Source organism: Dermacentor variabilis, chromosome 2 (genome assembly GCF_050947875.1).
Source record: "Dermacentor variabilis isolate Ectoservices chromosome 2, ASM5094787v1, whole genome shotgun sequence".
Taxonomy (NCBI): domain Eukaryota; kingdom Metazoa; phylum Arthropoda; class Arachnida; order Ixodida; family Ixodidae; genus Dermacentor; species Dermacentor variabilis.
In genome coordinates this window covers 222008785-222034181 of record NC_134569.1, presented here as the reverse complement: position 1 = coordinate 222034181, position 25397 = coordinate 222008785, and the positions used below count along the sequence as shown (strand labels likewise).

Sequence of the window (25397 nt, the reverse complement as noted above, 5' to 3'; positions counted from 1 at the left end):
CGATCACGGCCAAACACCGGTGCGCACACGGCAGTCGCCGTGTATCGTGCGTATACGGCGGGCGAAGTCTCCCGGCAGAGTCGAGAACGCACGGTACCCGATTACAAACTAAATTAAATGTATCCGATGTAGCTTGTGAAATTATACAATAAACGTACGTACCTGTGACACTGTCAGGTGTTAGTTTCGTCCTGCTTGGAAACATTCAATAGAAGCCGGCGGTGGTACACGATGTTCATGCCCAAAAGCAAAAGCTTCCCTCATTGCGGCTCGAAGTGACGAAATGTTTCCTTCGTAGCTCGCTCCGCGGAAGGGGAGAAAAACGCGTGCATAAGCTCCCGATAGCAGCGCTAAGCTGCTGCCCACAATCGTAGCACAGTTCCAGCCGTAAACACGATCGGCGTGCAAAAAAACTAAAATTTGATTTTCGTTCTCAGCAACCATTATCTCCGGGCACAAAGTATCTGTACTTCAGTAAACACTCAAGCCGATATGTCACCGAATATCAAGCTCTTCCAACACGGCGGCCTTCCCGCGACGCAGTCGGCTTGGAAGGTATATGGCGGTGGCCGCTCAGTGTTGCCAGTCAAATCCCGACCTTTGCGGTACTTGAAATTTTTACCAGTGATTCTAGGGAGTACTAGTGTACCTGTATATGCTCCCGCAGGGAGCAGAGTTGCGCATAGGTCCGGTTTATGATCCAGCTCTGCAGTGGAGCCACTCCTCGCGCGCGCAGGAGGCAAATGCCGCGCGGTGTTCCATTTGCTTTTTTGCCTGCTGGTCGCGAGCTACATGCGGTAACTGTACGCAAGCGCTGAGCAAGATGACACTTTTTAATGCAGGCCAAGCCCGAATGATTGACGTAGCCGTAGAGGGACCAACCCCCCGAAATTTTTAGTTTGTGTGTACATATATACACGCACATATACGAACGCACGCACGAATGCACATATAAAGTATAGGACCCCCTCGATCCCTCGAAATAAAATCCTCACTACGCCCGTGGCTCGAACAGCTTAAAAGTTCGCTTGCGAAAGCGCATTACCTTGTAACAAAAAGCGGTGCGATGTTTTTGACCACGCATGTGATGTTTTCTCGCGGAGGCCGAAGACAAATGTTTTAAAGGGTGTTTAGAGAAAACGTCACGCACGTGTGGTAGACAATTCTGTGAGCACATTTTGGCTGCCGGAACGTGACGAATAATGGATGTTGCCAACAGAATGATCGTTCCTGCAATTATGTCAGTGACCGTTGACCGTCATTCATCACTAAACGTCGTTCACAGCAACTGCACGTTTTCGATATATATGTGGTGCAGACACGTAAATTTAAACGCATTTGAAATGTTCGCATGCGCACATCCTATGCAAAGCTTATTTTTACGATTCATACCGCAAACTTAACAGCTTCTTCGTAGCAGCAAATCTGCAAGTGGAAAAAGATGCAAGATGCACGAGCTTCTAGATCAAATTTATTTCGTACAAGGGAATGGATGAGCAATGGCCAGTGGCAGCAGGAGATGCGTGCTGGTTCTTGGAGCCTTGGGGGGGGGGGGGGGTGGTGATGAATTCAAAGCCAGTGGAAAAGCAACAAGTTATTAAGAGTAACAACAGGTTATTTTTATTGGACCAGCTAATCACATACGATGACAAACTGGCAAAGTAATTATTCACACATTGCAGACACATATGACAGCACATTTTTCTCTATCTCTTCATACTACTCAGGTTAATTTACTATAAAACAGAGCTTATTAAACGTACAAAAATAATTTCACATTCCTCACGTCGACTAAGGCTGATCGAACAAGCAAGATATTGCGGGCACTGAACGCTGAAGCTAACCCAACTGTCCTATAAGCGGGAGCGCACGGTGTTTTCGCTTACTACAAAACAATGAACACCAGCACATCAATCGACTTTACATGGAATATCAGAACGCCGACAAAAAAAGAAACGGAGCAGAGAAAAGCCATATGGTGCAGCGGGCCAATTTCACCGGCTAGTATTTACTCTGTTCTGAACACACTTTTCTGGAGCCGCATAGTCAGAGCAATAGTACAAGCAACAAAGCGAATTGAGCGAGTTGTTAACATTCTTGGCATATATGTGCATCGCTACACAGCTAGACGTGTCGTGCTTTCTTTGTACCGCGTCTGTGTCGCGCTGCACATATACACCAAAAATTGCACAACTGAACAATCTCTCATGCCAGGCGTACGCATTTCAGCGTCTACAGGATTGATAATCGAGATGAATGCCGCTTTAGTTTACACAAGCCGAACTCACCTCTGTAAAGAAGGCGAACGGACCTCGCATATCCTGGCCCCTTTCGGAGCCGGCCGGTCTCAGTCCGTCCGCACGGCACCGTGTAAAAAGCTTTGCCACCTTCCATGCGATTTGCGCAGTTTGATGCGCTGCAACCCGTCACACTGCAATACAAGTGTCAAGATGATCTGCTTCGTAGCGCTTCATCGAAGTCATTAACTTACTGTGCTCGAATACCGTACCTGCGACCAGGAGCCGATCGTTGCTACACGCCCTCGACGGTCCGCTGATTGCAATTTCGATGGCACTGACAGAAACGAGTCGGCGCCGTGTCCGTAAAGTTGGCTTCGCAGCGCGCGTTGATCATTTGACGTCATTTTGCACCACGTGATCGCGCTCGGTGTCCTCCTCTCCCAAAGACATCGAGGCACCGTAAGAAGTGTTTTGCCAATGATTGACGTCACACTGCGAACACGAGTACATCACCGTCCGGCTTGGAGCACGGTCACCGTGAACGAAAGAGAAAACGGCGTTCGGATTGAAATTTCAGCCCTTTCCGCGGCGCATAGCGATGTAATACTATGCAAACGCGATCGTTAGCGCGCATTGTATGATCTGCGCTTGTCCAATGGCCAGACTTGGTGAGGGGCCTCTTAAGGGTGGCGAGTGGTAGCGGGAACTGTCTGTATTTTGACCAGTCTGTTATCGTTACCTGGCCGATAGTCCAGTGGACCCTTGGAGAGGCTATTGATATACTAATGAGATAGTGGTCACTTCCTAAGGTTTCATCAAGCTTTGTCCAGATGGCTTCATGTAAGTTGAATGTGAAGGTTAGGTCAGAAGTGTCGATGCTGACACTTCCCTAGTCATGTGGCTGTTGTGGGGAGTGTGATGAGTTGGAGTCCGTGATTCTCTATAACCTTCTCCAAGAGGTTCCCTTCTGGCGTGTTCCATGTGTAGTGCAAACTTGTGTGAGGTGCATCGAAATGAATCAGTAAAATGAGGCAATCCTGTCTACTCGATAGCGAGATTGCTCCAGCAAGCAGCGTTTGAAAATCTGCCTTTGTAATTGGGCGGGCTAAAGATGTTTATGATGAGGGTGCTGGTGAGTGTGGCATCCCAGTATGTATTGTACATTTGATGAGATATCCTTAGACACCAGCATCACGATTTTTGGATAGTCTGGATTGGATGCAGTATAGCAACCCAGAAGCATGACTGGCTTGGTGCCCGTTTTCTGCAGGCGAAGAATGTCCGGTGATGGTGTTTTTTGTATGAACTAGCGTAGGGCTGCTGCACGCTTATGGAAGGTGCAGCAGTTCCAATGCCAGATCTCGAGCTGGTCTGTGTGGTCGGATACTACTCATCACCATCTTTGCCATGAAGGGTACTGCTGCTGTCCGACATGGCTACCTGTTTTGGCTGCCTGCTTATAGATGCACCTGGGCTAGAATTGCTGCATTTCCTAAAGTTAATCCTTACATTAGAGACAGATAAGTCTGCATAAGGTTTCAGACTCTGAAGTTCCGAATATATTTGCTGCTGGAAAGCCTGCATGCTTTGGAGCTGCTGGATTATTTGTGGGAGGGTGTATTCAATAGGCCCCGAAGGCATGATATTTTGGGAGGAAGTGATGCCGCACGATTGTTGCGATGGTTTCTGAGAGGTAGGTTTGTGGTGAGCCTTGAGGGAAGCCAACTCTTTCTTAATTTCAGCCAGACTCTAAGGAGTTTGTTTTCTGCTAGAATTCATTGGTATTCTGGGTTATTAGTGATAGAAGCAGGGGGAGACACGACTTGTGCCCAGCTTACCTTCTCTTGGCTCAGCGATGTGGAGAGACCTGAAGCCCTGGCCTTGTAAGTTTGGAAAGAGTGGGAGAGGGGGGATTGTTGGGGTTTTGAAAACAGGAATGCTCATACTACATCATGCACATAGCAGAAAGAAAACATTTTTCAAGAGTTGTGCTTTCCGACAGATATGAGTGGGCCATAAGCAGCAGAAACTGTATTAGAGGGCACTGTGAAATACCACTCATGAAAGAATGAAGAGGCTTTTCATACAGTACCTCATGCTACTCTAATAGGAGGATTGATGGGCAAGAAAATTTGTGGCAGAGCGCTCAAGTTCAATTATAACTTTTTGAAAGACAGAAAATTCCAGGTGAGATTTGGAGGTACATTTGGTCCACCCAAGTCAACAATACAGGCTTACTTCAAGAAGTACTACAGTCTATGGGAAAGCTATGTTATACAGAAATCAAGAACGCTGCCGCAAGCTCACAACAACACTGCAGACTTCCTTAGTCATTCTGGCCTCTCGCTTTTTGATAAGTCAGCTTACATAAACATCAGAAATAAGACCAGAATCAAGAACTACATCAGGTTGTACATTGTGCTTTACATAGCCAGACAAATATACCTGCAAGTCAACATCTCCAAATCCCTAGCTAGAGTAAGATCAAGACAGCAGAGCCAGCGTGTGGGTGAATTATGTCATGCCTATTTTAGCACAGCACACAATAAATCAATAGGGTCCGATATAGTAACGACACTACAAAGCGCTGCCTGCAACTGGTTTTTGCTACGCGAAGCACTTCTAAATATACCATTCCGATTCATACTCACACGCAGAAACAACAACAAAGCCAAGACGATACGTGAAGCCCTGAACAAGTCCTGAGCAAGTTAATTATGTCATCATCATCATCATCATTATGTTTATTTTCACCACTGAATACAAGGTGAAAGAGGGAGAGCCGGAAAAAAAGCCAACATTTTTTCGGCTTTACAAAGCTCTGGTCTCCCAGACAGGCACGGTAGCGGCAGGTGTAGCAATACAATCACGTATAAAGTGTGGATATAACAGTGTTTTAAACAAATATATGCAAATATTTTCATGTTATGGAAACTAGTTATAAAAAAGTTGTGTAAAATAACTCCCAGTCTACAATTACAATATGTTATCTTCCATATTATTATTTAACACAGACTCAATCTCACATATCACAAGAATGCAAAAGCAATATATATACAGACATACGTACATACATACATGTACACACATATGTGTATGTATGTATGTATGTATAAATAAATAAATAAATAAATAAACACACACACACACACACACACACACACACACACACACACGTAAATATAACAAGCTTCATAGAAGAGTACAAGAAACACAAGTTGCCACCAGGAAACATTCTTCTTTTTAGAAATTATTTTACATACCTGCAAATATATATGTGCATCTATGTTAAAAAAATAGAAAAAGAAAATCTGCATATAGGCTGCTGCTTTTGCGATAGACACCCCGGCAACGTAGTCCAGGGCGTCATCACATCCTCGAATTTTAGAAACGCGAAGACGCCCTTTGCAGCATCCAGTTTACAATGCAAACACTGCCATGTGGTCCAGGCACAGTCACTGCAGCGGAAATCTGGATTCTAGGAATAATAGTTACCAAGTGTGAACGTATAGACACAACGAGAATACATGATAAGTTCTGCGGAACTGTTAGAGCAGTTAACAATACACATATATAAGAATAAATCCAATATTTTAGTTTTGTTTAGAGATAACACATCAACATTATGTTGGCTGAAATAGTTAAGTAGGGAAGGTAGTGCATGTTTAAGGCGTTGACAGCCATAATTAGAACGTGAGAAAGGAATCTGCCATGGTGCCTGGTGACGATATGAATATGTGCTTCTATTTTCTTGTAAAGTTGCCAGGGTTAGGAATGAATCAAGTTTTCCCAGCATAGCATTTTTATAACTTAGTAATGTTTTGAATTTATATATGTCACGAGCTCTGATTATTGTTTTGTTGGAAAAGCTCTTGCGTATGTTCGAAAAAAGGCACGTTCGCTATCACTTTTTCGCTTTCTTTTGAAGTACTTCCAGTATTTGAATATTTTGCACTGCAGTGTTACTCCATATAAGTGAACAGTAACTGAGGTGTGAATGGAAAAGAGCATGATAAATTAGGCGCTTAACTTTAAAAGCTAATGCACTTGGATTCCGATTTAACACACCAACAACTTTTCATACTTTTAAGCAAACATGACTAACATGTTTATTCCTGGACATCTGTGCTGTGAATATTACGCCTAGGGTTTTTATGGATGACGTAATGTTAATTTTATACGACCCAAAACAATATTATCTGGCAATGTAGTAGAACTTCCCGGAGCATAAAAAATAACGCATTTTATTTTGGTTTCATTGAGGATGAGGCCATTTGCCTTAGACCATGCTCGAAGTCCATAACAAATGGAGCTTGCTATATGCATTATTTCTTTTAAACCTTTACCTGTAAAGAAAACAGAGCAGTCATCTGCATATGCGACAAATTTACACATATCTCTAACTTGTACAATATCATTAATGTAATACAGGAAAAGTATTCGGCCAAGGATGCTACCTTGGGGCACAGCCGCTGTTGAAGGTTTTATCTGCGGTCTGTTCTCATTAATTTCAACAAACTGATGTCGGCTTTCTAAATAGAATCGGATAAGTTCAAGTGTTATTTCTTGGAAGCCATATTTTTTCACCTTTATCAGCAGCAATTTATGGTTGGACACAAATTATACACCCGGTGAAAAGAATATCAAAATCATAGGGGGTGGATGGGCGGATACTATGAAAAATTGCAAATGCCGTACTTGTCTCCAAGGTTTTGTACGGTATGAATTACCAGTAGTGCACAAAAAAGACAACTCATCGAACACAGGCATATGGTTGCTGAAAGGTCTTTCCAACTTTACCAAGCTTGAAGATCTCTACAAGAAAGAGCAAACGAACCAGCACCTAGAAAGAGTAGAGGTGCTGTCTGCGGCACAAATTCTTTGCCTCAGGAGCTTGGAACCTGGTCGCTAGATACTATGCCAGCTAGCATATGAGCTGCATAGACGACTACCCTTCCATTCAGAAACACAACCTCAGCAGCACCTGAACTCGTAACACAATGCGCAATATACACACATCATTTGTCCCGGAGCTGATGCTGAGCACGGGTAATGCAAGGATCTCGTTGTGCTGACACGACGACATTGCTGCAGCCGCATTCCGAATACTGCATATGCAGTGAGGGTAGCTATATGGGCTTATTGATAGGTCATCTTGTAATTTGTTGTAGTGCAGGAAGAATCACACTGACATAAGAGGGCACATGAGCAAACACAGTGTTGAACAATGAGCTGCAAACAGCTGTTTACATACTGAACCTCATCAACTGCCATCATGCACTCCAAAACAAATTGGAACTTCAAAAGGTCCTTAAATTACAAAAGGCGCATATAATTTGCTCTTAAAGGGCCCCTGAAACGGTTCGGACAAATTTTGTAGACGCGTAGGGTACAGCTTAAGTAGAACATTCGCACCACAATTTAAGTGAAGCGTTGCGTATTAATGGAGCTACAAGCGATTAGAAGTTACCCTCCTCCCTAGCCTTGCTTTTCCTCCTCAACTCGTTCGCCGAGCGAGCAGGGCTAAGCTCCGCCTTCACTTGTTCAGCGTCACGATGCGACGTCACATCGTCCACTTCCGGTTGTTTTGGAGCCCGCCCCCGCCCGCACGAGACCTCTTCGCTAGCCGCTTGGCCGTCGACCCCAAGCGAGAGCCATCGAAGCAGCGTGCGTTGCGAGCATTCTGTCGTAGCACCGAACGTGTCTTGTATACCGGTAACCACAGGCAAGCTGGTCATTTCGGCAAATGACTGGAGGCATAAACTCAAGCTGATGAAGGAACTTTAGCGCAGACGTACGTGAGCGGCCTGATCGGTCTGCACGGTCCATACACTTGTTGGCGCAGCGCTTAACCAGCCAAACAAAGCGCTAATATTGCTCTAACCAAGTGTAAAACATTTTAAACGTTTATAAAAACAACGTGTTCATGATTACACTCCTGCGAAAGATACACACCAGCAGCAAAGAAGAATACACTTCGTTGCTGCTACTGTGTATGGTTGAGCTCTGTGCCACCAGGTGGCTGCACCGTGCAGACCATTCACATTTGCCCTTCTGCTCATCTAATGGCTCATCCTGTTACGGCACACTCAAGCGGCCAGACTCTGTCCCCTTGCGCTTGCGTTTGCCCTAATACCGCACTCGCGAAACGCTATTGCGTTAGTAATCTTCCGGTGTAAATTGACGGCCACAAACGCGCAAATCCTGGCGCCGATCAGATAGCGGCAGTCCGATGCGCAGCAGCCAGTTCGCTCGTACGCTGCCTTGCAGAGGGACACGATGTCGCAGCTTGACATATTGCCAGTCGCTACGTTTGCAGTCCACAAGGCAACAAAGTCGAATCATAGTGCTCGCGAAAAGACTGAGACCGACTCTGACCGCGGAGCTCTCGTCAAAATGGAGTACGTTGTAACACAAGCAGACGACACTTGCTGTGTGCCGGAAGTGCTTAAGTGTACTGAAAAATTATTCTTGTGCATTCTCTTTATGTTACATTCTTTTCATAAAAGCAAATTAACTAACATTCCAACTATTACGAAGATCATTTGTTTACCATAAAGCTGGAAAAATTATCGATCACGCGCCCTTGTCAGCCAATCGGATAGCTCGCCCCACTGACGTCGTATGGGTGTTCTCGCTCATATGGGTAGGGGCGGCTTAAAATTCCGCCGAGCAGTGTGCTGTGATCGGCAGCGATGTGCATTTTTAAAACCTTATAATAAATTACACGCTTTACGCGGGGCACTTAGATGTGTCAATTAATTATTAGAAGGACCTACTCTAACGACTCAGTATGTTTGTACAAAATCGTCAAAAGCGTTTCAGGGTCCCTTTAATAAATACAGGTCAATAATATTATAATGTACATGTTTTCTTCATTACATTAAAAGAATTATTCTGGGTGTGCCACAAAACCTGGCAGCAAGCAACCCTTGGCATCACACCAGTCGCATTGTTGAAATTGCAATCATGTGAAATGGCCTTTAGGTGCCCGTTCCTGAGGCAAGTGTCTGCATGCCTTGGCGTTGTAGCTTGGTGTAGCTGAGCGAACAAGCCTAGCAAAATATGAAAGCGAACACAGAGGGGGATGAAAGACACGAGAAGGAAAGTGGAGAGGAGTGTGCAGCAGAACCATGAGGCGGAAAGCCGAGGAGGATATGGTGAAAGCATGAGAAGTGGAGTGCGGCGACAAAGGCAACAAGATGGCGCCAGAGTAGCGCACACTGTCTGGGAGGTCTGTCAGTGGCGACTGTTGTGAATTGCGCCCATACGTCACCCACGCGCTGGCTCTTGCAATCTCCAAATTAGTGAGGCAGTCGCACTACACTTTGCTCCGTTTGCAACATGCCGCATGAGAGTGATTGTCCTCGTCTGTACTGCCATGCCTCATGTGCTGTCTCTATTGTGCACACTGCCATTGCGTTCAGACAGGCAATGGCCCAGAAATGTCTGACAAAGACAGCAACCAGCACTTTGTTAGCCAGTGGCATAGTGCCATCATGGCAGAGTCTGCACACCTGGCCCACAATATGCACTGCTAAGAAGTGATTAACCACGATAACAGCCCAGAGCAGTACTGGGCTTATGAGACATAGATACATCAAAATGGCAAACTAACAGAACAATAACATGTCTTGAGAAGCACACAACTGCACACAATTGCACAATAATCTTCATTTCTCATCACACTACCACACATGGTCAAACCTCCATAGTGAAAGTTATGTGAACCTCGGACTGTCATTCTGAGAGTTCATGCTTGTACCTAAACCACACTTTGCCACATGGTTGTCATCACAGTTATAGAGGCATTGCTCCAATGCAAAACCAAAATTCCGGGTTCATCTCTCAAATAAACATGAACTTTGAGGCTTTTGCATAGTATGATCACTTCTTCCTTTATTCAGAGTATGATGCATAAATCAATGAGTTCAAAATTCACGTAAGAAATCAGCAGCGTCTGTGTTCAATGGTTGCATCTATAGCAAAATCACCTAAAATCACAGAAGTGTGGAAGGTTTTTGAAACAGTTCTTCAACTCTTGCTGTACACATAGCTGCAAAATCAGAAGGCAGCTATAGGTCACACGCCAAGCAGTCAGCTCCTGACCTACAGACTACTCGTGGTGTGATAGCCATGCTCAATATGCTAGACTGAGTAGGCATTGGCTTTGTGCTTTGGCAGGAAGTTGAATCCCTCAGGAAGGGGTCCCAAGAGCATTTCACTGCATGGAACACAGAAACATTACAAATGCAGATCTTCTAACTTTGAAATAACAACAAAACTTGTTAGCACTGCAATATACTAAAAACATTTATTACTTAAATTGTTACCCTTTTAAATTAAAAGATAAACCAGCTTCTTCAGGAATGCAATGGACAGGCAGTTCTAGTCACAGATTGGTCTTCTAAAGACAAGGAGAAATATTCCTGAATCTTTTCACTGCTTCTGACAACGTTATGCCCATTCTTGCATAGCTTCATATCCAAATGCAACAAAATGTGATGCCAGCACTCTAGTGGCACAAGCTACAAAACGTGAACTTTTCAACCTAACTTGTATTTCAATGAACAAAAGATGCACAGAGTGAACACGACTAAACACTCGAAACTATTATTTTGGTGCTTCATCAATGCAATACAGCAACAACATTTGTGGCTCACATTGCAGAAACCATGGTAGCCACTCTAACCATGAAGTAGGGATGAAGGTATACAGGGTGTCTACTGAGTTGATGTCTCCAAATTCGCCGAGTTTTCCAGGTTTTCCCTGAGTGCCCTTGCAAAATTTCCCGAGTGGAACAGAACTTTGTTTTATGTCAAGACGGGCTGACACCATGTCGCCCTATAGTGTCTGCCTCTAGTAAGCATGTTCAAAAATAAAAAAACGACTTAATCCAGTTTGAATAGCAAGGAGTAGTGTTTATTTTATTCAAAAAGAAAACAGAAGGGAGGGATCAGTAAAATGCGCAGTGAAAAATACATATTCGAGAAATGTAAAACCCATTGTTGAACCTTCCCAAATATGAATAAAAAGGAGACGCATACAGAAGCAAATATGTTCGAAGATGAGCTACTTCTATCAACTGATGGCAAGTTCACTGGTGTGAGACTCAAACTTTGTCGCAACTGAGATTCTCTCTCAACAGCTGGTAACCACAACTGCACTGACATACAGTCTTGCGTTTTACTGCTTTAAAGAGTTTATTTTGGTTTGTATTAGGGACACCTGCATATCGGCATCAGCCAACAGTTTTTTGAGCTCAAGCTCTTTCAAAGAAGCAGCGGCACGCTTCCTTTCCCGTTCATTCCTGAATGCGTTGGCTTTTTCTGTTCTCGTACTCCTTCTGCCGCACGTTCGCCCCATGGACCATTTGAAGCCTTTTCTTGGTCAGTTATAGAGTCAACGCCCGATTTTTCGGACTCCCTAGGGGCCGCGAAAACGTCAGAAAAATCAAGTAGACGTAAAAAATGAATGCATGTCTTTTACTGCCCTTAAGGGCTAAACTCGCCGCAGGCACATCCAAAAAAGCTCTGACGGCCTGCCAGTACACTTTGGCATATCGGTGCTCGTACTGTGACAGGAGACGGCGGGTGCACGCGTGTCTAATTAAGGAATACATACTGTTTCCCGTGACAACTGCCTCTTCCCACGCTTGTTGTGCTTCACCGCAATGCTTTTGCGTATGCTTCGCCGCATTACATTTTTGTACTGAGGCGAAGCTGATTTTCGGGAACGGCATTATGCAACGCGCCGTGCTTTCCGAGTTTCGAAGCCAATCGCGAAGATTACAAAGGCGGAGTCAGTGCCATTGCTGACAGCGGCAAATTATTTCAACGAAAAAAAAAAACACGGCATCAAACAGCAAGAAGATTAATAGCGAACGTCAAAGCAGCTAGGTCTAGCGTTGCTGCGGTGGTGGCTACGGCTGCCAGCGGATCTGCGTGCGATACAGTGTACTAGAAGGGGCAGTGCCGCGGGCGGCACTCTCCGTGCGGCTCCAGCGGCGTCGCCAGTAGCGGCGGCGCTGCGATCGACCACTTTTGAGAAGCAGCAGACGAAACACTCGCATAGACTGCGACGTACCTATATGCCTGACCAGCGGAGGAGGTTTTGTTCATATTTTTGCTCAAAGCACTTCGCTTATTTGGTCTGTATTCTCTGCTTATGCTCAAAGAATTAAATAAGTATTGTTTTTTGCCACAGAAGCTAAAACTTTTTCCGATTGCCACTAGAACCTAGCCACACTGTCGGTTGGGCCATAATAGCATGGTTATGAGCAACAGCACATGCCGCGCAGATCACATCGACACCAATGGATCAACGTGGTGCTATAAATCTTGGATGCCGCGCTACAGCTGACCGCGCTTAGTGCCCACAGCCAGCATCCACAAATTAAAAAACAAGTGTAAAAAGATACACATATTCGTCCCGGGTGAAAAAAAAAAGCCACAGTTTCGCCAGAAAGGCGGAGGAGCATTGATGGCGATAGCAAACAGACAACTACACGAAGTGAGGTTTGTAGTTTTACGGCTGTCACCCATGCTCAGGCAAACATTCATAGACCTCACTCGACGACAACCAACTTGCTGTCACAACGCGAGCCAACGCTTCACACCGTGTCTTGGAAACTTGAGATTATGCGACTGCCAACAATAGGCATGCATCCATCTTGGCTGGGCCTCTGCACTTGCTGCGGAGAGATTACCTGCAAGATATGGCTCGTGGCCCCTTGCATACACGTGCGCGAGAAGGAAACGTGCGCTCTAGGAGGAGACGGCAAATAGGCGCGCATCCCCGAACACCCCCCCCCCCCCCCCATTAGCGTGAACTTGATCACGTTACAGTGCGCGCTCACTCCCTCCCCATCCACATTGCGCAAAATGAATTGAAAGCTACTGTGTTTCTCCGACCACTGCGAGCTGCCAAGTGCACCACGACCTCTGCAAGTTGTTCACCAATACAGCAAATGGTGCAGCAGTGTTTCCTGCCTACTGTATCCCAGAGCACGCGCTTTGACAGCTAAACTTTTTTATGCGGAAGGATGCTTGAAATAAGTTTGGCTCAGTCTGAATTTTTATAGTATTTTGCTAGGTTTACTAACCAAGCAGGCTCCAAGTCTGTGCTTGAAATGGCCGAAAACTTCATTAAATAGAAACTGTGTTACGAAAATACTTCATTAAATTGTGAAAAAACAATTCATGGTTTTCAATGGGACTAAGATTGGGAAATGAAAATAGTTCCTTACAACAAACATTTTGTAAAATCGAGGTTCGTTATATGGGGGTTTGACAGTATATGTTTCTGCTACAGTTTCTAACTCAGGCTACATTATGAGCAGTCTACCTGGTACAAAACTTATTAAACTTAGCTGTCTATGTATTTGTTTTCAACACGAACACGAAGTCAGCAGTTGCATTCTTACATGCAGGCATGACTCACCTGATCTTTAGCCAATCAGCACAAGATGGACTGGCAAAGAGGGTCTCCAGATCATCGCGGCCCCGATACGGCGGTGGCCTCTCATTGATCTTTTGTGGAAGAACCTCTAGAAGGCCCACAGGAATGTACCTGCGACAGTGGTAACCATCATAATAGGCACTACTGAATGGTTTATAACACCAAAAATAAAAGCTGCACAAAATTTTACTGCAATAGTATTATGCAGGTCAAAGGTGAGATAATGCAGTCCAATTTCAGAGGGAACGTTCACAAAGGCAAGGGTTTTAAGTCGGGGTGTGCAAATATTCGATAATTATTGAATATTATACTTAATATTCGCATTCGATTCAAGAACCTTCAAATATTTGGCTGGATACAAATAGTCGGAACAAATAAAATAGATTGCTGGCTGTGTGGGAGCGAACACGTTCTTACCGATTGTCTATATCTAATTTAAGAATACGTGTCTGATCTTGTATTGAGTTTCGGGGTAATTTCGTGCTGCGGACAAAATTTCGCCTCTAAAGCGGGCTCAGCCACTGGACGACCAAGCTCTGCGGGAAAACCAGCCTCTCAGTAGCAAGAGGCACGGGTTTGCGGATAGCGCGGGTGTACTTAAGAGCGCAACGGAATCCAGCTGCAAAAACAATGTTCTTTTCATTCCAGGAGTACAGGGCTAATAGGCCAATCCTCAGCAGCGATTTCCGTCCACGTGGCCTCACTATGCAAGTATGCCAGCTCCGCGCCGAATGCCCATGTCGTGCCACTGTGCAGCGTATTGCGTGCCTGTTACATTTCAGGACACAGCGATGGCCGATCCGCTATAGCAATACGCACCCAAGCGAAACCGGGAACTAGTAGTACAAATTTCGCCGGCGACGGGCGTTCCGCGATGGACATTGCCACGATGCCTGCGCGCATTGCGGTGTGCTAAAAGGCGCTATTGTAAACTAGTGCGAATGCATTTACACATGTTTAGCTGGAGTTATAATCAAACCATTCTTTCATGCAATCGAAGATGCCCTCTTCCTTCTTCCTGCAGTATAATGTAGCAAACCTTGTATCACATTTGCGGTTGCGTAATATTCTTGCAAATGCACTACCTTGACAATAGTGAGTTGGTCAGATGTCTCACACTGAAGGAAAACAGAAGAGGCTTGCAGCACAAGCTGTGCTGCAGAAGTCCTGCTTGCATGTGGCACAAAATGTAGGCAATGTTCGTGTAGTTTTCCTCTAAGCAATGGTCATAACAAACGGTACAGCACCACTTCATTCTGGTTGACTGTGAGCGCAGCTGTTGCCTTGCCCATTTGTTACTATTACAGCGCCGTCCCTAATCCTGTGCTTGACAGCTAATGCAATGAGCGATTGCTGGCGCAGCGTCAAATGCCTCTGATTTTATGGGCATTTGATGCTGTGTAGTAAGGCACAAGTAGGTGAGGGCAAACAGCTAGCGGGAATTCCTAAATTTTTCAAGTTAATATGAGTTAACACAATCTTTCAGATAACAGCATAGTAGTCTGATTTTTTTACTGTTGACAATGTAAATTGCGATGTTACAACATGTTAAAGTAACCAACTATGCATGCACATATCATTAGTCGATATTTAAAGCTGAGTATTTGTAATGTGGAAAGTTGGGCGAGTTGGTGATTATTCATCATACTGTGCTGGTGAAGCAGCACAATGACCAGGACAAGGCGGAGAGACACAAAAACACACGACACTCGCTGCAAGTGTCGCGCATTCTTGTGTCTCTCCACCTTGTCCTGGTCAGTGTGCTGCTTCACCAGCACAGTATGATGACTAAGCATTCGCATTCAATTTATATTTGAAAATTTTAATATTTGCACACCTCTAGTTTTAACCCTTTCTGTACAGAAGCTGAGCCAAGCTTGCATTTGCAAAAAAGGTCAACAAGCCCAATATGTCCAGTGCCATTTTATTTTCTATATAGCCATGGAGACAATTTCAGCTTGTCCGTTGCTCTTCTGTGCTAGTTATAAACAAAATGGTCTAAGGAGCCTCAGCAAAGTTGTGAACATAGGTCCTTTTGTCTTGTTATTGTGTCACCAGCCATCTATTTAAAAATGGCACCCTTCGTGGGATGAGTGATCGCTTCAAGCGATATTGAGAAAAGAAAATGTGGTGATTTGGACAGCCTAGCTTCTTTGAGCAAGACTGATATAGAACTGACATCAGATTTTGAACTGGCGCGGATGGAATATCTTATTTCTGATGCCCCACCTGTGTGCAGTGAGATCTACCTATGTTACGGTGTAAAAAACATTTCTTTCTAATAAACTTCACCTTTATGACACAAACCTTTCACTTCGTCTTGCCGTATACTATAATCAATACAATTGCTTGCATGAAAAAGAAATTATGTCTTTATCCGAATTCTTAAAAACATTTTTTTAATTACATAGCAGCACACACTTCAAAATTTGGCTTTTGGCAGTGTAGGGATGTCCTTGGTGGATGAAGTGGCCGTGTGAAAGCACTTGAGTCATGGAGAAGCAGCGGAGCGATGCTGTTGTGCTTTGGTTGACCAATGGTAATGTTATAGACTCATACAAAGCAGCAGGTAGACAGCAGGAGCAGATAATAATGTAGTAACTACCCAACGACCAAGAGGTAGGAGAAGAAGGCATATGTACCATCTCGCAACTAATAATTACTTTGAGTGAACATTCCATGTTTAAGTGAAGGGGGCGCAGAATTATTAGCACATAAAATAAGAGAGAGCTATGATAGAGTTTGTCAAACGAACAAACTTGCCAAATTAACACATGTTCAACTGAACAAAACAATATTTATTTCAGTCAAACACACGATAGTTCGTGGCTGGCCATTCCAGTTCTAGCATACAGTGCGCACTCCAGTTTTAGCATTCTATTATTGCCCATAACAAAAATCACATGGGACTCCCAGCTGCATGCCATTAGCCAGTTGAGCCACTTCTTAAGCCGTGTACAGGACCCAGCACCCCCTCAGTGACAAGTACTTAATTAAGGCAGCTGTGAAGCAGGTAGATGAAAGGGATATGTGCCTATGTAACAAAGTGCTGCTCTTCCTTTTCCCTCAGTTTTACTCATTTCAGAGACAATTCGAGAATCAGCTTAACCCTTTATGGTGCCATATTCTTACTGAAAAAAATTTATTGCTGGCTCATTGCACTTACTACCCCAGTTGTAAACCATTGCACAAGAATGAATTAGCTTATTTCAGAAATAAATTAGAAATTGGTATGCTACTGTTTAGTAACATCAGACCACAATGTGGTGCAAATCTATGCTTGTCACTAGGTATGCACTGAATGTGTACCGATGACTGTTTGTAGCAAACTTCAACAACAATTCAATTCAACAACAAAAATTTATGAAGAAACAATTCTGGTTGCTGTTAAAGAATGCATTCAGCATGCTTTCAGGTGTGCTTATTTGGGCCACCAGGTGGCACTATGTATCATGGGTGATGTTACGGGTTTAATAGGTGGAGTATGACAGGTGGATTACTTATTAATTTAATAAAGGGAAAATGAGACATCCACCCAGTCAAAGCAATTGCTACAAAGGAAACGCACACAGTTTGCTCGAAAGAAAAGCCTCGCAGTGGAAGAAAAATTCGCCCTGAAAAATTTGTGTGCAGATGGTGTACTCGGTTCTGAATTGATCCTTGTGGAAGTGGTGCTTGAAGTAGCATTGGCTGTCTCCCGTGCACTGGCCTCGTTAGACTATCTTATACTGCGCCATCTTTGGTGTCGGCCCTCGAAATTCTTAACGTTAGGACCACTAACGTGTCATGTTACCAAGTGGTCACAAGCTCAACTTTGAGTACCTAATTTTCACGTAAGAACCAATGTTCTTACAAATATTCTTGCCTGTATTTCAGATTGCTGCCCATCTCGTACAACATTACAGAATGCCTGTAGCCAAGAGACAGCCAGAAATGCGAAAAAGTATGAAACTTATGAGCTCTGACAAAAGAAGGCCGAATGTTACGCACTATCGCGTCATGCCAAGACATTCAAATAATGACCATGCAACTGTTTCTTATTGCTGCTTTTGTACATAATTTTAGCGCTCATGCAGCTAGGACAGTCATGAAAATAAAAGAAAACTTGGAAAGTATAGAACGAGCATGTGTGCTACCACCTGGATGAGAAATTCGCAGGCACTGCTCTTTGGAGGAGAAAGCTTGAACTAGCAACATTGAAAATTACGTATGTTACCAAATGGCTGCTTGGTGCGTTTGTAAAGTGATACCAGTCTGTGGGTCTCGGAGGCTGCATAGAACATGGTGTGCTACCAAACGGAGGTACTGCCCTACAGAAAGCTAAATAGAACTTTTTTATGACAGATTTCAAATTAACTAATTCCAGTTACTTCTCCACTCATTGTAACTTGCTTTTGTCTAGTTATACATACTAATTTTGGCAGATTTACTTTGCTTTTTTTCTCAGTATAATTTTTGAAGTTTATCCAGACGTATGAAATCTGAAACTTCCTTGGAAGTGTTTAAGAGAAAATTAACACATTTTCTTTCTTTAACCACGAATAATCCCATCTACCTGTGAACACTTCCTTATCTAATCTTATTAGCTGTTGTGTTTTAATGCAGCTATACAGCTGAACCTCATTATAACAAAGTTGCATCCAACACAAGAATAGCTTTGTTACAGTATCGAATATTTCTTATAAACAATCATCTGTTACACTATAACACGAGCAAGAATTTTTTATTTACTTTGTTATGACCACTGATTCATCATATCCATGTCGTTATATCATGTTTCGACTCTTATGTAACTTTTTGTTGTGCTCTTTCGCTGGTTTTATTTTATACTGTGCATTCTACTCATTTTACTGGCATAGGAGGCCACACCCACAGTGATTATGGTAAGCCTTGAGACCTCCTTCTGTATATGCACAAATATGTATCAATCCTATTATGTGCAATAAATTTGAATATGTAGGTAGGTTGTCTTATTAGGTGTTGTGTTTTAATGCAGCTATAAAGCTGAACCTCATTATAACAAAGTTGCACCCAACACAAGAATAGCTTTGTTACACTTTAACACGAGCAAGAATTTTTTATTTACTTACATTACTTATTTACTTATTTATTTACTTACCTTACATGCATTCTTGCTGTGTTTGGTGACAATGTGTAGGAAAGCTCACCTGTGAAGGAATGACAGCCACTCCAAGAGGAAGCGCCGCGTCCGTTCGACACCCTACAATGCAAAGAGTGCATGTCAGCTACCAGTCAGCTGTAGGCACACCAACCCGTGCATTATAAATAAACTATTGTGACTGCTATACGCATCGTCCCCTCATAAACATTGCTCACTTAGTACATGCAGCTCTAAGGAACGCATGACTTCATTCTTAAGGGGAGACAGAAATATCAGTGAGAAATGTAATTTTCATTTTTGTAAAGCTTCTAATCTACGTATAGTGCACCTACTGAAAAAAAAAAAGAAACACCAGCTTAACACGACAGGTCATTAAGGGAAAAAACATTGTTTTTATCCCATTAAATGCTCAGTTTTGCACATGAAAGTGCTGAAAATGATCCCATTTTGTCATTCACTATTCCAAAATCACTTATCAGAGCCACGTCACATTGGTTTAATTTGACAGAGCATCTTTTCTGGCTTGCTTTCCAGCAAAATATCCTTGCTTTCGAGCCAAATTTTATGCATTCAGGAGAATAAAATGCATTTCTCAGATGGTGATTAGTTTTTCCCACTTTTCTAAAATAACTCTTTTTGGCCATCAGCCATATTTAGAGAGGCGTAGTTACTCTCCAGATCATTCGTTCTTGATAAGCTGTTTTTATCTGACAGCTAGGCTTCCAAGGAGTGCAGCAAGTCTATAACACCCATGTTGCTGCACCCCGAAAGATTTTCACATTTTGAGGAATTAAAAAACAAGAATAATTCACATTTAAAGTTACAACTTTGAACTCACATAACTTTGGAATGAACAGATGTAGAATATAGCATGAAACACTGCACTTCTTAATTATTGACGAATATATTCCCATAGCGTTTAGCTTGCTTACTGTAAACATTTTTTGCCAGCCATCCCAAAACGTTGGAACAGAACAAAATCGTACAGAAACATTTTCTTCACTTTTGTAGAGAAAAAGATAGCTGCATATTTGCAACTAGTGCATTAAATTACCTATTATCTGTAAATTTCATTTCTCTTATAGCAATAGTAATAAAAATTTTCCTCGAGGCTTATGTCACCCTTTACGGGGGCATGCGGGGTTGAAATATAACTTCTAAACCGTTGTATGAATATTTATAAAATTTTAGAGGTTTATGTAGCTTCTTGTTTTAAGTATATATTCTAAACTTCATTAATACAGATCAAATACAAAAGAAGTTATGGCTGTCATACGGGCCAATCAGGGATGTCACTTTAGGAAAACAATTATTTCAGAAGTAATGAAGACACTCTGATTGTTTTTGTTAGATACTGTCTATAGGCATAATAGCGCAGGGTAAGGCCAGTTGTGTGTTTTTCATTACATGTCTGTAACAATGTCAGCACTTTGAGTTTAAGTTCCATTTTTTTCATTGTCATTAATGTTAGATATGTAATATTTCTTTTCGCAAATAAAAATTGAAAACTATGAAAATTACCTCATTTTGTTCCTGAGGAAATTTCAGCCTAAAAACTACTTTTAAAGCAGGTTTGCCAAAGCAGTTAAGAAATGATAGTTTTCCAAAATGTTCTGTTCGACCAAAAAGTGCAAAATGAGAAAAATTAACTCAAACATTGCAGAACATGCCGTTTTATTCTAAGACCAAAAATAATGAATCAATGTGCCCTGCTCCATAGGTTGGACCCTCTTCAATTTGAACATGCTCTGCGGCAATTAATTCAAATCGTCTCCACTTTTTTTCAGCCTTAGAGCAGTCCAGCGCCCTTGTCTGCGCTTGCAGACAAGGACACCGCAGCCAAAATTATGCCTTTCATTCTTAGTTTTTATTTTGTGGTCTGCTATACCCTCGTTGGAAAGTCTCTTATGATTAAAATGCACGAAAAACAAACTTTCTAACGTGGGCATTCACTCTGTGTTTGATAAGTTGTCCGCTCTGCGGCTACGTCTTGAATGCAGTGTTCATGGGCGCGCTCGATGGCGAGCAAGCGCCCTGTCACGAGAAGGTAATTCACTTCCTACTTTTCTACACACAGATTGCAACCAAACTTGGTGATGAGTTTCTTTAAACGTCTAGGATTACAAAACAAGCAAAATTAGAAAGTGCGTTTCCTGGAAAAAATCACGATTTTAGCTGCGCATTCCCCCTTCAGATCATTCGTGAGTGGGGTCTGGTCAAACAAGCTGAATTTATTTAATAATCGCACCCAATTAGTGAGAGCTCGGGAAAAGCGGAAGCCACATACAGTAAGTGAGGAATTTAAAAAAAAAAAAAGACCTGTAGGAAAATAAAGGAGTCGCAGTTTCGCCTGAAAGACAAACCATCGATTAAGACAGCAAATGTGTAGACAGTCATACGAAGTAAGGATAGTAGTTTTATTGGCCGTATAAACTTGCAAACATTCGCTTACTATCTGAATTAACAAGCATGGTGTCAGCGCACACAGGCAAACATTAACACATCACACTCGATGACCGCGGACACTTGCCGTCAAAACGCTGGCATGAGGAAGTGCAGCAGCAGCAGCAGCAATCCTCATGCCTTCATGCTCTGTATTGTTTCAGCGCAAACTGAGCAGCGAGAACGCGGAATGGCACAAAGGTATGAGCCGCTGTCACACCTAGATTCTGCGCCCGATGCAGATCTCTCTCAAGTTAGGGCGTGCGCGGCTGCGCTATGCGCAGTTGCTGCCATAGCACAATGCTGCCCCCCACTCCTCCCCCTGGCACCATGCGCCTGACAAAAGAGGACGTGTTTCCTCCCCGCTTTCCTCCCTTGCATGTGCAAGACTGAGCCCCGATCGCCAGCTCCCCTCGTGTGCTTTCACTCGCATCTAAAGCATGTGGCACATGGCAATGATGTTATCACCATTGGACTTTATACAGAACATCACAGCAATGGCAAAAATGCACCTGGAGTGTCCATATAACTACTATCACAATAAAACAAACCAATTTGAGACACAGTATACTTCTTCGCCACTACCTTCAAGCATCAAAAGAAGTGAAAGCTTCAGCATATGTTGTCTGAAAGTCTTCCAACATTGTTAAAGCCACAGGGCTTGCTGAAGCAGTGACACAGATTGCTACAAACACATTGCACATTGATGTTTTGCATCTGCTTGCTTACGTAAAGCATGCATATAATGTGAACATGTGTCCACATGGTTCATTAAGGGCTCACGGGATGCAGATCCTGGCGAGTGTTTTCAGCAATTGTAACTATCTGTGCACACGGTAACTGTTAGATTCCTCTAGCAGCACGAGGTTACTCATTCTCAAAAATTATAGTTTACTCCCATTATTTAGACCCTCGTGGGTCCACAAGTATAGGTAGAAGAATACGAAAGGATAATTAAGAACTGGCAGAAAAATGTATTCAATACAGCATTACAATAACTATACATGCCATCATTGGTCAGTGGCCTAAGAGCTCAACACTATTGTCAGCACTGAGAAAATGGTCAAAATAAATTTTAATATCAATTATGAATAAAATATCAAAATCAATTATTTATCAATATCAATTAAACATCAAAATGGGCACAGCGGATGTTGTCCTCATCATTGTAGGATGGGGAGCTGCCGTCGTTGTCCTAGATTAAGAAAACAGTAGTGTCATCTGCTGGATTTCTTGCAGTTCTTTCCTCAACAGTAAATCTGTAGCCGCTCATTTGCCATTGTCGGTTAATTAGTACATCGCTTTGTGCATACTTGATCCACATTCCCCGCCAACTACATATTAACAAGGTCTTACTATTGAAATTATTATTTTTTCATTCCCCTTTAACTTTAAAGTTTTGAATTGTGAAAAGGAAGAGAGCATTTTCAACATGTGCTGCCGAATTCATGCGGCAAAAAATACACAGCCACTCTTTATATAGAAGGTGTCTGAGAGCTTGCGGCCCATATTGCTAATTAATTGTTTTCAAGTCTGTAAGAATTTTGTTAGAGGAACTCGCATCCGAAACGAAATATCCGATATTTGCTACAAGCATACATTACATTCGTTACACACGGATATCGACAGTATATGCTTTAGATTTACTTAGTTATATCTGATAAATTATTGTACCAATGTCCCTTATATTGTCTTAATTAGCAAACTTAATGTAAGCTTATGCAAAAAAAGGAAAAAAAAATAAATAAAAAAATAAATAAAAACAAAGCATGTTTGCCATCTGTGCTACTTTCCCATAGCACCGTTCTTGAGCGCATTGACAGGGCATTTGTCATTTCAATGAGGCATCATGATTGATGATACCTAAGTGAAAGCAATAACTTGATTTATTGAGAAAATGGCTTTTGGATGTTTAAGTGTGCCACAGACGGACACTGTTACCTCTGTATCAGAGCCCCAGTGATCGAGACCATAGGCAGTGTATTTGCGCAGAATGTCGAGGCGCTCTGAAGAAGAGATGTCCCAGTGTCGCCGCTCCTTGATCTCCGTGAAAATCCATGGCTTGATAAGAGCTCCCCTTCAAACACATAAAACACATTTATACCAGCTTGAGTCATCCTAGCAGGCCACAAGAATGCTAAAGATTCCACCTGGTGAGCCATGAGCAAAGGCAGTGCCCCGAGAAGTAGGGGACAATAAAGGGCTTTTGGAACCTAAATGGACGCACGCTGGTCCTGCCCACCTGTGACTTGAGCCTTGCCTTCTTTAGTGAAGGGAAGTGACACTGCCCCCACCATGCCATGCCATGGTACAACAGGTCTGTAAGCCAGCAAAAAGGTGAAATGCCCACACCTCTCCACTCTCTCTGCTGACAGCTATTGTAAGTTTCTGACAGTCTTTTCCACTATCCTTATCAGTGATCCAATCTGTTCCACAGCCTATAGTAGACTTAAATTTGATTCATCAATAATGTCCTGCTACACATTCCAATTTCTTTCAGTTCAGTTGATTTATAATATGAATTGAGATAAAGGAATCAATGTCTAATCATTTGCACTCACGAACTCGTCCACTATTGATTCGCCAACAGCTTCAGGAAATTCTGACAGCTCGCTCCAAAGTTCGGCAACACTGGCAACGGCTTCGTTGCATTCATCAGAATTTAGTCATCACTGAGCACGCAGAAGCTGGCACGGCTGAAGCAATTTCAGATGAACCACTCGTACATGGCCGTGCGTACGCGTCGGGCGCCATGGGCACCAGGTCGCGAGTTTGGCAGCTTTAGCCCTAATCTCTCCCTTATTTTTCAAGATTGTGCTGAGAGTGCTCCTTGGAATCTTGCACGCTGCGGGGACATCCGACTTGTCACCACGTTTGACCCGATTTATGATTTCGAGCTTCACGATGAAAGGCGAATTCTGCCGCTTCATCACGGCAACAATGCGGGAGAAGGCCCACAAGACGTACACACAATGAACCAGAAAAGCAGCGAGACAACTCGCATTTTCGCCGTCTTTCACGACGAGGGCACAAGAGCCTCTGATTGGCTGTCTGAGCAAGTGCTGCGGGTGGGCCACGATAATTTTTTGCAGGGGGGTTGTTGACGGCTCACTCAACGCAGCGTGGTCACGGCAGGGAGAGCGGTTGGATGGAGCCGTGCTGCCGGGTTTCCCTGCCACCGCCAGGGGAAGCCAACTTCTGGGGGCATTTTTCCGCCGCTTGACGTTTGATATATCGGGAGTCGCTGCTATTTTTGTTCGATGTAAGCAGAATTTTTGCTATATATACTCATTGTAACTATACCTTGGCCAGAAATTGTTCGATATATAGAATAATTCAATGTAAACTGGTTTGATATAGTCGGGTTCGAATGTATAAGGAGGGAGTTTATGTCCATCAGCTATGCAGCACAGCATCACAGTTGCACGCTGCTTCTCGTAGCCTGCAGAGCGCACCTTCACCTCCTTGGCACACATTTAATTCACGGTGTACGCCACTGGCATATCAAAATAGACAGCCATCTGGTCGGCGTTGCCAATTTGCCCAAGGTTGTAGCTTGCTGCTTCTCTCTTTCGCAGCACGTAGCGCTGAAAAGCTATCAGCTTTTCTTCGAAATCGCTTGGCAGCTTCTGGGTGATTCAAGTGCGATGTCAGAGGCTGAAGCCGAAGCGCTTCATGAATTCCTGAAGCCAGCCCCGGCTGGCTTTGAAATCCTTTGGCGTGAAGCCTCGCTCCCGTGAAAGCTCCCTAGCTTTCGCTTGGAGCACTTCTGTTGTCACTGGAAGGGCAGGTGCTCTCTGTGTCTGAACAAAGTCGGCCAAAACTGTCTCCACTTTGTGGTGACGGCCTTTCTTTGGTCCGCTAAATGCCATCCTCGTTGCAGCGCACGCAAATAGCTGCTGTCGTTGTCCCCTCGAATGACAGACATTTTCCTCTTCTACGCCGAAGTCTCGCCCGGCTTGAAGGTTCGACGAAGCCTATGCGGCTATCACAACTTTTCGCTTGAAAGTGGCAGTATAGTGGCATCTCCTGCTTGGTGCCATCGCGATAAAACCATGCCACACTCCAATGCGGCTGACACGACACAGGTCAAAATGGCAACCTCGCTTGTGTACGGTTGGCTACTGGCATGG

At 43.5% G+C, this 25397-nt stretch overlaps 1 protein-coding gene across 2 annotated transcripts in view; it reads right to left on the bottom strand.

The window, feature by feature from the left end:
• Nucleotides 1–10119: 10119 nt before the first annotated feature.
• Nucleotides 10120–25397, bottom strand: part of Dus3 (Dihydrouridine synthase 3) — a 99086-nt gene continuing 83808 nt past the window's right edge. The window contains exons 11-14 of one of the 2 annotated variants that reach the window (XM_075682642.1): nucleotides 23206–23341; nucleotides 18869–18921; nucleotides 13683–13811; nucleotides 10120–10464 (exon numbers count right to left, since the gene is read on the bottom strand). In XM_075682642.1, coding sequence (XP_075538757.1) covers nucleotides 10389–10464; nucleotides 13683–13811; nucleotides 18869–18921; nucleotides 23206–23341 — 394 coding nt within the window. In that variant the 3' untranslated portion in view covers nucleotides 10120–10388. The remainder of the gene's footprint in view (nucleotides 10465–13682; nucleotides 13812–18868; nucleotides 18922–23205; nucleotides 23342–25397) is intronic. The other variant, XR_012826231.1, reaches the window with a different exon arrangement.